The 15,381-nt window shown below is 37.0% G+C and overlaps 1 protein-coding gene across 8 annotated transcripts in view; it reads left to right on the plus strand.

The window, feature by feature from the left end:
* The window catches only part of LOC117291615 (epidermal growth factor receptor-like), a 52,785-nt gene extending 44,829 nt beyond the window's left edge, over window positions 1-7,956 (plus strand). For 5 of the 8 annotated variants that reach the window (XM_033773431.1, XM_033773435.1, XM_033773433.1 and 2 more), the window contains 7 exons: window positions 128-203; window positions 505-651; window positions 2,120-2,217; window positions 2,645-2,821; window positions 4,528-4,705; window positions 5,753-5,845; window positions 6,385-7,956. In XM_033773431.1, coding sequence (XP_033629322.1) covers window positions 128-203; window positions 505-651; window positions 2,120-2,217; window positions 2,645-2,821; window positions 4,528-4,705; window positions 5,753-5,845; window positions 6,385-6,830 — 1,215 coding nt within the window. In that variant the 3' untranslated portion in view covers window positions 6,831-7,956. The remainder of the gene's footprint in view (window positions 1-127; window positions 204-504; window positions 652-2,119; window positions 2,218-2,644; window positions 2,822-4,527; window positions 4,706-5,752; window positions 5,846-6,384) is intronic. The other 3 variants (XR_004519172.1, XR_004519173.1, XM_033773432.1) reach the window with 3 other exon arrangements.
* The last annotated feature ends 7,425 nt before the right edge of the window (window positions 7,957-15,381 follow it).

Genomic DNA, 15,381 nt, shown 5'->3' on the forward strand with positions numbered 1-15,381 from the left:
ACATGACCAAGATGGAGGTAGCATGATAAGTTGGTTTGCATCAAGTGCAGATACTGGTCTTTGATGATTACCAATACATTGTTCATGTGCTTGATTGTGATTGTTATTACATTTCCTTTTCCTGCAGATGCCCATTAAGTGGTTAGCCCTGGAGTGTATTCAGTACCGTAGATTTTCACATAAGAGTGACGTCTGGAGTTTTGGTAAGATTCAGCTCAATTCTGTTGACCAGTGGAAGTAAAATCCAATATGAAACAGAAATTCACAGATATGATGCAAACATTGAGGCAGATTCAAGTCAATTTGTCTTTGCAGAACCCCAAAATCTGTAACATTTACCAATTACAGTTCTCTTGTGGAACATTGTATGATATAACAAAATTAAACTAAACTGTCCATTTGTTCATGGAAAAAAAAAAAACCCAAAAAGTTATGTCATCTATTGAAGCATAAAAACTAACACAGCAATGGTCTGACAATTTGACTTGCTTATATTTTTTTTAGGAGTGACAATGTGGGAGTTGATGACGTTTGGAAGCAAACCTTATGACGGAGTTCGAGCAAGGGATGTACCGGATCTTCTGGAGAAAGGAGAAAGATTGCCCCAACCTCCTATCTGTACCATCGATGTCTACATGCTCATGGTCAAATGTAAGTAATATAGTTAATTTGATTTGATTTCATGTTTTATTCTAAAAGGAACATACCCCATCACCATGGGGAAGGTATAACATTGAAAAATATACAAGTTGCAGTTTACATCACAACAGGGGAGTTATAAGCAAAAGCCTTAATGTTAAATCATACAATTTATTTTTAACATTTAGATCTTTTAACTTAGCAGACATACAAATATTCTTGGCTAAGCAATGTACACTAACTTTTTCCTGAAAGGTCTTTAAAGAAATAAATTTGGGACTTTCCAATAACATACTAAAATCTGCATTATTTTTACAAACAGTATCACACAATATACATCAGACAAGCACATACAAAATGCATTTCTGTTTCCACGTCTTCCATACAATGAGGGCAAATACAGTAATTAAATTCTAAACCGATGCATCTTCCAGTTTCGACAAGCAGTTTATACTGCTGCCAAAACACAAGATTCGAACTGCCTCTAGCTACCGGGCAATCTCTGTAGTCTAGTTGGTAAGACACTGCTCTAAAATTGCAAGGGTCGTGGGTTCGAATCCCACCCGAGTAAATATGCCTGTGATATTTTTTCACAGGACTCGGGGAAAGTGCTGAGTATACAGTGCTTACACACATGGGTGTTTACTACTAAGCACATGTTTCCCTGCTTACACACATCGGTGTTTACTACTAAGCACATGTTTCCCTGCTTACACACATCGGTGTTTACTACTAAGCACATGTTTCCCTGCTTACACACATCGGTGTTAACTACTAAGCACATGTTTCCCTGCCTACACACATCGGTGTTTACTACTAAGCACATGTTTCCCTATATACACATGGGTGTTTACTACTAAGCACATGTTTCCCTGCTTACACACATCGGTGTTTACTACTAAGCACATGTTTCCCTGCTTACACACATCGGTGTTTACTACTAAGCACATGTTTCCCTGCTTACACACATCGGTGTTTACTACTAAGCACATGTTTCCCTGCTTACACACATGGGTGTTTACTACTAAGCACATGTTTCCCTGCTTACACACATCGGTGTTTACTACTAAGCACATGTTTCCCTGCTTACACACATGGGTGTTTACTACTAAGCACATGTTTCCCTGCTTACACACATCGGTGTTTACTACTAAGCACATGTTTCCCTGCTTACACACATGGGTGTTTACTACTAAGCACATGTTTCCCTGCTTACACACATCGGTGTTTACTACTAAGCACATGTTTCCCTGCTTACACACATCGGTGTTTACTACTAAGCACATGTTTCCCTGCTTACACACATTGGTGTTTACTACTCAGCACATGTTTCCCACATTCCTTAATTAAACAAATTGTACCAACATGCAGCATTCTTCAAAAACATTTTTTTTTTTTCGGAGATGATATTTTGCTAAATCTGCCTTTGTGAATGATATTCCAGACTTGATTTGACCTTGATGTTTTTATTTTTGAACAGGTTGGATGTTAGACGAGGACAGTAGACCAGCCTTCAAGCAGCTTTCTGATGAGCTGGGACGAATGGCTAAGGACCCAACACGCTACTTGGTGATACAGGTCAGTGCAATACAGTCTTAAGTAAACTTTTAGAGTAAACTTGCGCCGTACAACTATATATAAAACTCTTTTGGGGAGATAGGTTTGTTCTGAGGAAGAACCGGTTCTCTTCAGAACCTTGTTCCCACCTATTCATAGAGCCGCTCAAGCAAAATATATGGCTTAACAATTTTCTGCATGGATGGTACATGTGACATTTTATTTTCACTGTTAATCAACATGCACCAACAAGTAGCATTTTTCAATTTTTTAAACGTAACAGCTTCTTTCGGATGTTACAACCCAGATTAAGGACAGTGTGTTCACATGCTGAAAATTTTGCATGATTTTCCACTATTTTCTCCTGACTCGCTCAACAAACTAAGTCAAAAGTAGAGCGTATCCAAGATGATATTTGAATTGACCTGAACTTGTTTTACTTTTTCAGAACGATGGAGACAGTTTCCTGGCCGCCCTACCGAGCCCCGTCCCCAGTGACTTCTACAAATCAATGATCAATGATGAGATCGAGGGAGCTGTAGCGTCTCAATTTATGGATGCAGACGAATATCTCCAACCAATGAGTCTAAATAACATTGAGCATAATAATGAGTTCTTTCCAAGGGTAAGTTCAGTCACAGTGTAGGAAGCTTCTACTTAATAATAATAATAATAATAATAATAAAAATAATAATAATAATAATAATAAACAACGCTTATAAAGCACCTTACATCCATGACTGGACCCCAAGGCGCTGTACACATTAAAAAAAGCTGCAAACAAGAGCAAAAAAAAAACCAAAGAGCATAAAAGATTTCTAAAAATATAAACCACAAAATGGACCAGCCAATAGTTAAAACCACAAACCGCAAAATTTAAAAAGTTATGGAAAAGCACTACTATAAAAAGATTAGTTAAACTTACAATACTTTAAAAAGGTGTCCATAGGAAATACACTTACAATTATATCATATCAGGGGTCGATCCCGCAAAGAGTTAGGACCAGTCCCTTTAAGACTAGTCCCAAGAGATATTAAAAGGTATGGCCAGTCTTAAAATTAAGACGAGTAACTAAATGTCCTAACTTGAAAAAAGACTAGCCCTAACTCTCTAAGAATTCCACCCCCATGAGAAACAATGTACTTAGTCATTTAAAACAACACACCAAAAAGTTATAAAATATGAAAATAACTCACAAAAGAAAGCAAGTTAAAGTTACAAAAACAATTACATAACGAATGTCACTCAAGAGAAAAAAACATTCATTATGAGTAGGCAATGTACTTAGTTAAAAGCCAGTTTAAAAAGATAAGTCTTCAGGATTGTCTTAAAATGATCCAATGAATTAGATGCTCGTAGGTGTTCCGGTAGAGAGTTCCATAGACTTGAGGCTGACTATGAGAACGCTCGATCCCCATAGAAAGCAGTGCGTCCTTTTACTGGTTGGCACAGAAGATTCTTGGACGAAGACCGAAGAGTGCGATTCGGTTGGTATGGAGTTATGATCTCACTCAGATAAACAGGAGCGAGCTCATGTAGAATTTTATATGTTAGTAGCAGGAGTTTGAATTTGATTCTATGTGCCACGGGCAACCAGTGCAGACTGAAGAGCACAGGCTGTATGTGATCCCGATATTTAGTTCTTGAGACAAGTCTCGCAGCTGAGTTTTGAATTCTCTGCAACTTGGCAATATCACTGGCAGGAAGACCAAATAGTAAACTATTACAATAGTCTAAACGAGACGTTACAAAAGCATGTATCAGTCGTTCCGATGCCTTCTTGTCCAGGTATTTACGAATCCAACTAATTTTATGAAGAGCAAACGAAGATGATTTTGTGACGGAACGCACATGTTCTTTCATTGCCAAAGTGCTGTCAATGATGACACCTAGATCTCTTACAGAATTTGTTGTAGCAACTGGTGATTCTCCAATGATGATTTGAGGTAGAGAGGGAACTTTTAAAAATCGGGAACTCAGATGAACAACTGCTTTACTTGATGTCACGAATTGTAAAGATGGCCATCTTAATGGGCCGTTATTTCTCTGAAACCTCTTAAGCATTATTTGTTACTACTGTGCTCTATAAGAACTGATTATTACAGTATCTAGAAGTGTTTGAATACACACAGGACTCAAATTTTGTAGTTCTGGGAAGTTTGTTTTCGGCTTGATTTAGAAACGTACCTCACAGCCGAAACCGCTTTATAGAGGTCTCATTTTGGGCCACTCTGTCGCTTTTATTAATGACCCAGCCATTTTCATACAAGCATTGGATGCCATGATGAAGTCTTGAAATTCATTTCTTGTTTTGTCACTTTGTCAACCAGGGAAGTGGAGCTGATTTTGTTGCTGGCGGTGCGCTACCATCTCCAATGTCCCCTACCTATCCATACAGCCTGAACACGCCCCCTAACAAACAACAGACATCAACGCGGAAGGATAGCAGCATGCGCTACGCACCGGATCCTGTCTTCGCTAAGGAGCTGGAGAGACAGAAAAGTAATGGTAATAGTTAGCAGAAAATTAAATCCATTTCATTGAGTGACAGTTGTTGACTTTACTGCAATGACATCCCATGGTTTAGTTCAGAGGAACCCAAGCCCTGGTGTTGTCAGCTGCAGAGTGTGGGTTCGATACCAGGCCAGGACACTTGTGCCCTTGAGCAAGGCACTTAACCATAATTGCTTTGTAAAAAGTTACGAAGGTAGTGCATTCTGCTCTACCAGCCAGGCTCCTAGTGGATGATACCCATGCATACATCCTTACAGACTGTGAATGGGTTAACCATCTTTCAGCCCTAGGAGTAGGTGTCTCCTAGTGGATGATACCCATGCATACATCCTTACAGACTGTGAATGGGTTAACCATCTTTCAGCCCTAGGAGTGGGTGTCTCCTAGTGGATGATACCCATGCATACATCCTTACAGACTGTGAATGGGTTAACCATCTTTCAGCCCTAGGAGTAGGTGTCTCCTAGTGGATGATACCCATGCTTACATCCTTACAGACTGTGAATGGGTTAACCATCTTTCAGCCCTAGGAGTAGGTGTCTCCTAGTGGATGATACCCATGCATACATCCTTACAGACTGTGAATGGGTTAACCATCTTTCAGCCCTAGGAGTAGGTGTCTCCTAGTGGATGATACCCATGCATACATCCTTACAGACTGTGAATGGGTTAACCATCTTTCAGCCCTAGGAGTAGGTGTCTCCTAGTGGATGATACCCATGCATACATCCTTACAGACTGTGAATGGGTTAACCATCTTTCAGCCCTAGGAGTAGGTGGCAACGTGCCCCTGGTGACAGTTGATTTAGGTGGACAGCCCAAATCAGTCAAGTGTAGCCCTCACCTTGAAGCGGCCATTCAGCCATGTGAATTGGGCGATATCTCAGGAAAAATATATACAAAATGAGGTACAATGACAACTCGAGACATCCAATGACACCCCATAAGGGCTAATGTGTGCATGTTACATAGGAGTCAAGCTATTAGAGCTTGTCGTTGTTTACTAGGTTTGTTCTAACTCTGATTCCTTGTGTTCCACAGGTGGACCAGACGCAACAGCCATCCAGATGGACAATGTGGACTACCTTACCCCCAGCATCAAGTCAGATTATCACGATCTCACCAAAGAAAGACGTAAGCCTTCCAAAACATTTTGTCATTTCTTTAAGATTGGGGTCGAACAAAGAAATATTGACTAAAGTGGGACTTGAACCTGAGAGCTCAGGATTAAGATGCCGGTGCTCTACCAACTGAGCTATCTCGCCCTATGTTGGCTTTCTGTCTATTTTGTCAACATCTTTTTGGGGGTGCCAGTAGCCAGGGATTAAGCCTATGGTTAAGCGGGGGAAACAGTAGGGAAGCAGTAGCAGAGGGATCACTTTAAACAATCGCACATTTTCATTTCAAATAACAAGTATTAAACCACTTCATTTAAATCTTACCTAGCCAGTTTCCTTGTGGTTTATTACTTGGTCAAGGAAGTATGGTCACCATTATTTAATGATTAATAAATTGTGCTAGGCATTTTCTTTTAAGTAACAAGACCCCCAAAATTTGTGTTAATAAACTCATTAAACCATTGTGTTTGAGCTATGTATAGTGTAGTACATGTTTAACAATACCCCTTCATTACAAAACGTCTGAAATGTTGACTTTTCTTTTGTGGATACCAGCCGTCTTCGAAGAGCCTGAATACCAGAACGACCCCAAGAAGAGCCCAGTTCCCGATGAGAGATATCTTCCCCTGAAAGACAGCACCTCTGGGCCCCCTCCAAGCAATGGCCTCGGTGTGGACAACCTGGAATACCATGCTCTGCTTGGAACAGCAGCATCTCCACCAGTTGCTTCACCAGATCCCTGGACACCACAGGTTCCTAAAGAAGAACCAAGATATTTGAATGAAGAACAGATGGGTCAAAAGCAGCCCTTAATGGCCGACGTGGAACCAAGACCACTCTGCTCACCGAGTCACTCAAGCAGTCGACCTGGAAGCTCATTACAAAGTAACGGCAGCAGTAGCGTTGGCGTTAGACTCTCTGGAGCTGCAAGCGATAATGATCTTGACCACGATTATGTGAACAATGACGTCCTGGGCTACAGTGGAGAAACAAGTATTTAAAGACTTGCATAAAAGCGTGTGACCGAAAAAAGGCACACATTTAGGCCTTCTCGTCTTCTTGTGTTTTTTTGAGATATGCAAAGCGGTGCTGCTTTTTTTCTGTCTTTGGAAAGACAACATTTTATGATGCAGTTTTTAACAAAATGAAGAATTTTGGAGCAAAATTGAGAGTACATTTTAGATCAAGATGGAGAGTGCATTTTTGAGCGTAGAGAATCATGGCGGCTACAGTGCCTAATTCACGATGAATTTAAAAACATCGAAGTCTTGATAACTTCATAGTGCCTGAGAGGGAAGAAAGAATGAAGTGTTCGGAGAACAGTGTTACTAACGCAAAGTGCGTCATATGGAGAGCTTGTAATGGCAGGTCAAACACTGTCAGCATGGATAGCTAGAGGGAGGTCAAACACTGTCAGCATGGATAGCTAGAGGGAGGTCAAACACTGTCAGCATGGATAGCTAGAGGGAGGTGTTGACAGCAAACCTGGGCCCAATGATACTTCAACGTTTGATACCATCGCTCCAAAGTGAGAGTCACACCATGGGGCTCTTTTACAAGGATGCAATTAACCAGGGCTTGACCTATTGTGGAGGGGTGTAAACACTTTGTTAAAAAAGTGATGAATACCTGTGGGGGTGTCTACCTGTTGGAACCCGATGACTTCATCGAAAGGGATCTCAGAGATCTGACAGAGTGAGGACGTTCTTACTTCGTTTTGGTGTTCAACACTAATGGGGATGACCAATGGGAGAATGAAGAGAAGTCTTGGTTTCTGCCCAGTGGACAAACAGAGAAGTCTATCTATGCGTTAATGCTGTGTTAACACAAACAGAGAAGTCTATCTATGCGTTAATGCTGTGTTTGAACACAAACAGAGAAGTCTATCTATGCGTTAATGCTGTGTTAACACAAACAGAGAAGTCTATCTATGCGTTAATGCTGTGTTAACTGGGCCAGCGTAACCATTAAATTGGTCACCAGTTTCCTTCCTTGAGGACCAGCCGACTTTAAAGCCCATCATTGTAAGCAGCTCTATGAAATTGGGCCCTGAAGTCATTTCAAAAACCTTCTCTATAGCAAACCATTTTTATATTCACTGTTGCTCTTCAACATCAAAGTTGTTGATGTTTTCAACCTGTGGTTTACAACTACTGGATGCTTTAGGCAAAAAAATATTCTATAACGTTTTACACAAACTCAGAAAACGAAAAGCTGATACAAAAATATTGGAAATTCTGAATTGGTTTGAGTTTCTCAGTTAATATTTATAAAATATTTGTTGTCACAATGTTTTTTTAATGTTTTTTTTTTAATTTGATAACTTCCAAAACCGAAAACCAAGGAAGTTGAATAAATTCAATTGTTTTTAATTCCTACGCTTTATTAAACATTTTTAAGACTGCAGTTTTTACTGCTAATACTTTCCTTTTTAAAGTTAAAGAGAAGAAAAAGAAAGTGTTTTTAAATTTAATGAATTCTTTTTAATTGGCCCAGTACTAGGCAGCGATTCTGAGTCTGACTTTTTATGGAAACTGAATTTTCCAAATTGTCATGACTCACAAGGCCTACTGATGACATCACAGTTTGTTTAGCACGTTGCAGACGAACGGGAAACCTTTGTCTCTGTACACTGTCGGAAACGTTGTACCAAGTTACAGAATGTTAGACATTGCGATAAACAAACTGTGACATCATCAGTACAGTGGTTTATTTGAAGTTGTTTTTAGTTTCTTTCGATGCAATTAATTGATCTAAGTGTATATTTTTTCAACATATTTTTGTCCAGGGATATATAAAGGCAGTTATGCCTGGTACTCGTGTAAATGCTTTAACATTTTATATGATGTTTATAGGTGCAAATATAATGTGCTGTATTACCTGGACCATTGCTATAAGTTTTCTGCGGTTCAACACAATCTAGTGTGCGGTGTTGTAGAAAAATTGTACGAGGCACTGATTTTTCGGTTAATTTCCCTGATGAAGACCAAGTTGTAACATTTGATTGTATAAAACAAGAAGTAATTTTTAACTTTAAAAGCGGGAGGGTGGTAGTCTATGTAGAAATATGTTACTAAATTGACTGTGGGTGCTCTAAGTTTTGCTGTTTTTATTTCTTTCTGATCCATATTCCTGAATCCGCAATCTTTGTGCTTCTGAAAAATTTAATTTGATACTTTCTCTGGAAAGCATGTCTTCAAGTATGCTATGCAAGTACATGTACATGTAGTTGAACAGTGATCTGTAGACATCGTAGTCTGTAGACCCACTTACTAGCTTAAAGTGAGGTTTTTTTTAAAAATTGTTTTCAGTCATGAAATGTTGCAATATGAGTTTTTAGTAGATACAGAATGTCCCTATTTTTCAGTCCTTTCAAAATTGTAAATTTATTTCATCCACGTTGTTGGAGAAGGGTCACAGTTGGGGTAGTATCCCAATTGAGTGATAAAAGCCATTTGAATACTTAATGATGGTTTGGGTATTATGGCACTTAAATGTTTCCCGATCGAGTGATATAAATATCATTATTGGTTCCAATCGGGTGATGTTGGTAACAATGACAACTCCATTTGTATATATCTATTGATGTTCTCATGAAGTATATTTGTACGGCAGGTACATGTAGGTGTTGGGATTTTGCCTTTAATGATTCAAGCAAAGAACTCAGCCCACAGTCTGAGCATGTTAAGAGAAAGATACTAAGCTATACTGCCATCGCAGAATGTGAATTTTGATATTATATATACATATTTTTTTCAAAAGACGAATCTGCAAAATCCCTACAGCCAAGTTTTCTTCACATTGGCGTACTCTAACTGATTTTATGTCAAATTCCAATGCTTGTATCATAAAAGGCACAACTCCCCAAACTATTTCCCCTATCTGCCACCGCCCCCCAGAAAAAGCAGATGTTTTTACTGAAAGTGCACACTAGGTTCAGGCAACAGTTCCAATGTACATAATATAGCGCTTTTATTGTGGTATGATTTGTTGTAGTTAAGTTTGTGAACAGGACTAGCTGTTTGCCTCTAACAAAACGGCGAGGTAATACTTAGTAACAATGGCACTACGCATGTACAGTAGATAAAGGCGTGTTTAAAACTAAATAAAAAATAATCTTAGCAAATGACTGCCAATAAAGAAAATTATTTTCTGTTTAAATATATATAGATTGATATTTTTCTCACAAAGGAATCACAACGGAATCAAAATAAAAAAGAACTTCCTTGAATATTTGCTGCATTATATATTCACTTTCATTTACAAGGAAATTGTAACAGCTAATCAAGATAAAAAAGGAAGAAGAAAGAAATCAGAAGAAAAGTAAAAAGAGCCAAGTTAAGAGACTAAAAAATGTAGTGATTTTAGTCTAATGTTTTTTTTTTTTTACTTTGTTTATTAATGCTATGAAGTTCTTAACTCTGTTTATTTGTGGAAATGTAATTTTGTGTTTTCTTATAAATGTCTTTGTTTCAAAAACTAATTGCTGATCTAGGACCAAAATCTCTGGCTAATAAGGTTTGGAATGGTTCAAAAACCCATACTGTGTTTAATTTGTTTAGTGAAGGTGTCGTCAATAGCCTAGCTGATGGAATGTGGTAGAAACGTATGGTGTGAACCAGATCTAAACCAAATTGTAAAGACATTTCTTTAAGTGGAAGTCTCCAAGGTTCACTCTGAATTTTGGAAGCCCAAAGGAAATTTGACTTATTCTATTTTGTATTATAAATTATTTAAAAAACTTCCCCAAACTAACTAAAACATTCAAATAAAATTGTGTTTCAAAAACAATCAAAACATCATTAATTTTCAATAGTAAATTATGTGCAGATATTTTTGTTCTCTTTACGGTTTTAAAACAACGTCTCAAAATGAGGAGAAATTTGAAACCAACGAAAAGGACATTTGAAAGCAAGTTTTATATATTTTGGGTTATTTGTTGTATATTTTTTTTCTTGTGTAATTTAAGTGTAATTTTTTTCGCCTCAAATTCTGTAAATGTAAAAAACAACCTGAGTTTTTATGACAATGTTTGCTTCAAATGATCTTTGATAAATGTAAGCAGTTTTAATTTAGATTAATTGAGATTAATTGAGATTAATTGAGATTAATTGAGATTAATTTAGATTAATTTAGATTAATTTAGATTAATTGAGATTAATTTAGATTAATTGAGATTAATTGAGATTAATTGAGATTAATTGAGATTAATTGAGATTAATTGAGATTAATTGAGATTAATTGAGATTAATTGAGATTAATTGAGATTAATTGAGATAAATTGAGATTAATTGAGATTAATTGAGATTAATTGAGATTAATTGAGATTAATTGAGATTAATTGAGATTAATTGAGATTAATTGAGATTAATTGAGATTAATTGAGATTAATTGACATTAATTGAGATTAATTGACACTAATTGAGATTAATTGAGATTAATTGAGATTAATTTAGATTAATTGAGATTAATTGACATTAATTGAGATTAATTGAGATTAATTGAGATTAATTGAGATTAATTGAGATTAATTGATGAGAAAAGAGTACTATGTACTGAAACCATTTTTAATTGGAGGATTACGTCATACATGTTGTAGAATATGGTGTTTGTCCATGCATCGAAATCTAATCTTTTTATTGTTTTTAAAAATGTAAACTGTTTTTAGCCCGAGGGTGTCACTCAAAATTTTGAAATGCAGAAGCAACTAGATTGTTCGGAAGTGATTGTTTCTGGAGTTCATCCGGTGTGGTTGAGCTATTTCTAGAGTCATTCTTGATTATTATTTCATGAGTTTTGAAGGCAGGTTGAATTGGAGCACCAGTACGCCTTTATCATGATTTTGTTTTTGCACAAATAATGACAGGACAACATTGATGTTTTTGTTAGGGCCGAGCGGTCTCATGCGCTGCACTTACGCTTAACTTTGTTATTATTGACCGGAGTTAGGTCATACTCCAATTGTCACTTTATAGAAAGGAACAACCTTCGATTCAAATTTTCATCTCAAAGTAAAGTAATGACTATAAAAAACATGTCGCTAACATCGATTTTAACTACTTGCAAACTATCTCAACATTGTCATCTCATTGTGTAGTATTGTGCAGGGTTTCTGTACAATAAAACTATTTTATAATTTTAGTCTTGAGATTTGTGGGCTGACATGCAACTGTTTACTTACATATCTATTGTTTCACGGTAGGCTTTATGCATAAAACACTGCCATTAATAAGTTGTATTTACCCTTAGCCATATTCTAATAGCTTTATTTTACCGTATCCAAACCTATGTGTTTACAGTTAATTACAGACTGTTTGTCACATTAGGTGGCCGCAGAGTTACCAGGTAAATCCATTGTTCTTGGTAATGTGCGCATGCTCAGAACTATGCAAATAATGGACAGTTACCTGGTAAGTCTGCTGCCACCTAGTGTTCCAAAGTCTCACATTAAGCTGTCTTAATTTGTCTAATATTATTGTGTTGTATATTTTGTGTAATCAAAATGACAAAGCTTTGGTCAAATTTCTACTTCTAACAATTAAAAAAAAGTACTTGTTATATAAACAAACTTAAGAGCATGAAAAATGTTTTGTTAAATTCATTCAGTGCATGTTAGAAAGAATGTGTGATTGGAAAGTGAAGTCAGCGTGGTGGAGACATGATCTAGTAAGGTTTGCAGAAAAGCCATGTACACCAGTAGGATTTGAAACAACTAGTGAAGAAACTATCAAGTTTTGCTGTAACACCATGTACATGGGGATTTTTGTCAAAATTTTACTGAAATCAAAAATCGTATAAAATCACAGGGGGTAAGCCTTGCATTTTGGTCAGAATTTGGCTGTAATTGGAAAAAATCACAAGGAGTAAGCCTTGCATTTTGGTCAAAATTTGGCTGAAATTTGATAAAATCACCAGGGGGTAAACCTTCAATTTTGGTAAAAATTTGGCTGAAGTTGAATAAAATCACAAGGAAGAGGTACGCTGAATTCGTATAAAATCACAGGGGGTAAGCCTTGCATTTTGGTCAGAATTTGGCTGTAATTGGAAAAAATCACAAGGAGTAAGCCTTGCATTTTGGTCAAAATTTAATTCGGATAAAATCACAAGGGGTAAGCCTTGCATTTTGGTCACAATTTGGCTGAAATTGGATAAAATCACAAGGGGTAAACCTTGCAGTTTGGTAGAAATTTGGCTGAATTCGATAAAATCACAAAGGGTAAGCCTGCATTTTGTTCCATATTTGGCTGAATTCGGATAAAATCACAAGGGGTAAGCCTTGCATTTTGGTAAAAATTTTACTGAAATTGGATAAAATCACAAATTTGGCTGTAATTAGAATTTTGTTCAAATCTTGGCTGAATTCGATAAAATCACAAGGGGTAAGCCTTGCATTTTTTGCAAAATTTTAACTGAAATTGGATAAAATCACAAGGGGTAAGCCTTGCATTTTGGTCGAAATTTTGCAGAATTACATGTAGGATAAAATCACAAGGGGTAAGCCTTGCATTTTGTTCCATATTTGGCTGAAATTTGATAAAATCACAATGGGTTAGCCTTGCATTTTGGTCAAAATATGGCTGAAATTTGATAAAATCACAAGGGGTAAACCTTGCATTTTGTTCATATTTGGCTGAAATTTGATAAAATCACAATGGGTTAGCCTTTCATTTTGGTCAAAATTGAGCTGAAATTTGATAAAATTACAAGGGGTAAGTAAGCCTTGCATTTGGTTTCAAATTTGGCAGAATTAGGATAAAATCACAGGGGGTAAGCCTTGCATTTTGGTTAAAATTTGGCTGAAATTTGATAAAATAACAAGGGGTAAGCCTTGCATTTTGGTCACAATTTGGCTGAACTTGGATAAAATCACAAGGGGTAAGCCTTGCATTTTAGTCGAAATTTTGCTGAAATTTGATAAATTCACAAGGGGTTAGCCTTGCATTTTGGTAAAAATTGGGCTGAAATTTGAAAAACATCACAAGGGGTAAACCTTGCATTTCGGTCAAAATTTGGCTGAAATTTGATAAAATCACAATGGGTAAGCCTTGCATTTTGGTCAAAATTTTGCTGAATTCGATAAAATCACAAGGGGTAAGCCTTGCATTTTGGTCAAAATTGAGCTGAAGTTTGATAAAATCACAACGGGTTAGCCTTGCATTTTGGTCAAAATTGGGCTGAAATTTGATAAAATCACAAGGGGTAAGCCTTGCATTTTGGTTTGAAATTTGGCAGAATTAGGATAAAATCACAAGGGGTAAGCCTTGCATTTTGTTCGAAATTTTGCTGAATTCGGATAAAATCACAAGGGGTAAACCTTGCATTTTGGTAACAATTTTGCTGAAATACGATAAAATCACAAGGGGTAAGCCTTGCATTTTGGTAAAAATTTCGCTGAATTTGGATAAAATCACAAGGGGTAAGCCTTGCATTTTGGGAGAAATTTGGTTGAATTCGGATAAAATCACAAGGGGTAAGCCTTGCAATTTATTCAAAATGAGCTCAACTTAGATTAAACCACAAGTGAAATCACAAGGGGGTAAGGGTCATGCGCTTTGTTGAAATGTGGCTAGTAGGAATTGAAACAACATTCACATATATCATAAAAGGAAACAAGGAAACATGTTTAAATGGTTTGTCCACATTTTGGTGTTGCATATTTATTCATACAACAAAGGCACATTTTTGCAGTCTTTGACCCACATTACCAACAGTCCTAAAGTGTCGAACATCCAGGCAAAATATGCGTACACTACTGCAAGATTTTGATACATAAAAACTTCTATCACGCTGCTACATTAAACACTGCAAATACACTACGTTAAGTTCTTATTTGTTTAATTCACAACGGGTAACCGAGTGGGCAAATTTTGACTAAGTTTGGGTTGGAAAACCCCCCAGTTTTCTAGAGTTGGATTTGAACCTGCAACCGTTAATAGCGATCCTCGCTATACCAACTGAGCTATCTAGCCCTTCATTGACACTCCCTATATCTAGGAATTACACCCAAGTTTACGATGCAACATGGGAGGAAGCAGCAGAGGGATCACCTTAAGAAAGTTAACCTTTTTTTGTTCAACCCAAACTTATTTTGTAATATTCAGTTACTCTTATTCCATTAGTAAAATAACCTTAGAATCTTCATAACCGGGTCAAACTCCCGACTCTATGAAAGATGTACTTTAGGTAAGACTAGATCAGTAGCAGGAAAGAATTACAGTATACCTCTAAATGTTAACATGAATTGTTAAAATCATGTGAAAGTAGCGCCAGATGTTACGATTATGTTCCATATATATATTTACACACATTGTGGTACAGCAGCATGAATATTGACAAGTCACCAGCTGCCTCAGTTACTTTATACATCGCAAAACCATACAGATAATAATACCTCGCTAATTGATCCAGGCAGTTTTCCTCCAAGTACAGTGCAAGATAGCGGGAGCTTTTTCCAGTCATATCACCAGTGAGCTCATGGAAAGAGATGACCGAAACAGTAACATTTGGTTTGGCTTGGGAAAAACAAAAAGAAAACCCACACAAAAAACCCCG

The sequence above is a fragment of the Asterias rubens genome, chromosome 6, assembly GCF_902459465.1.
Source record: "Asterias rubens chromosome 6, eAstRub1.3, whole genome shotgun sequence".
In the NCBI taxonomy this organism is placed as follows: Eukaryota; Metazoa; Echinodermata; class Asteroidea; order Forcipulatida; family Asteriidae; genus Asterias; species Asterias rubens.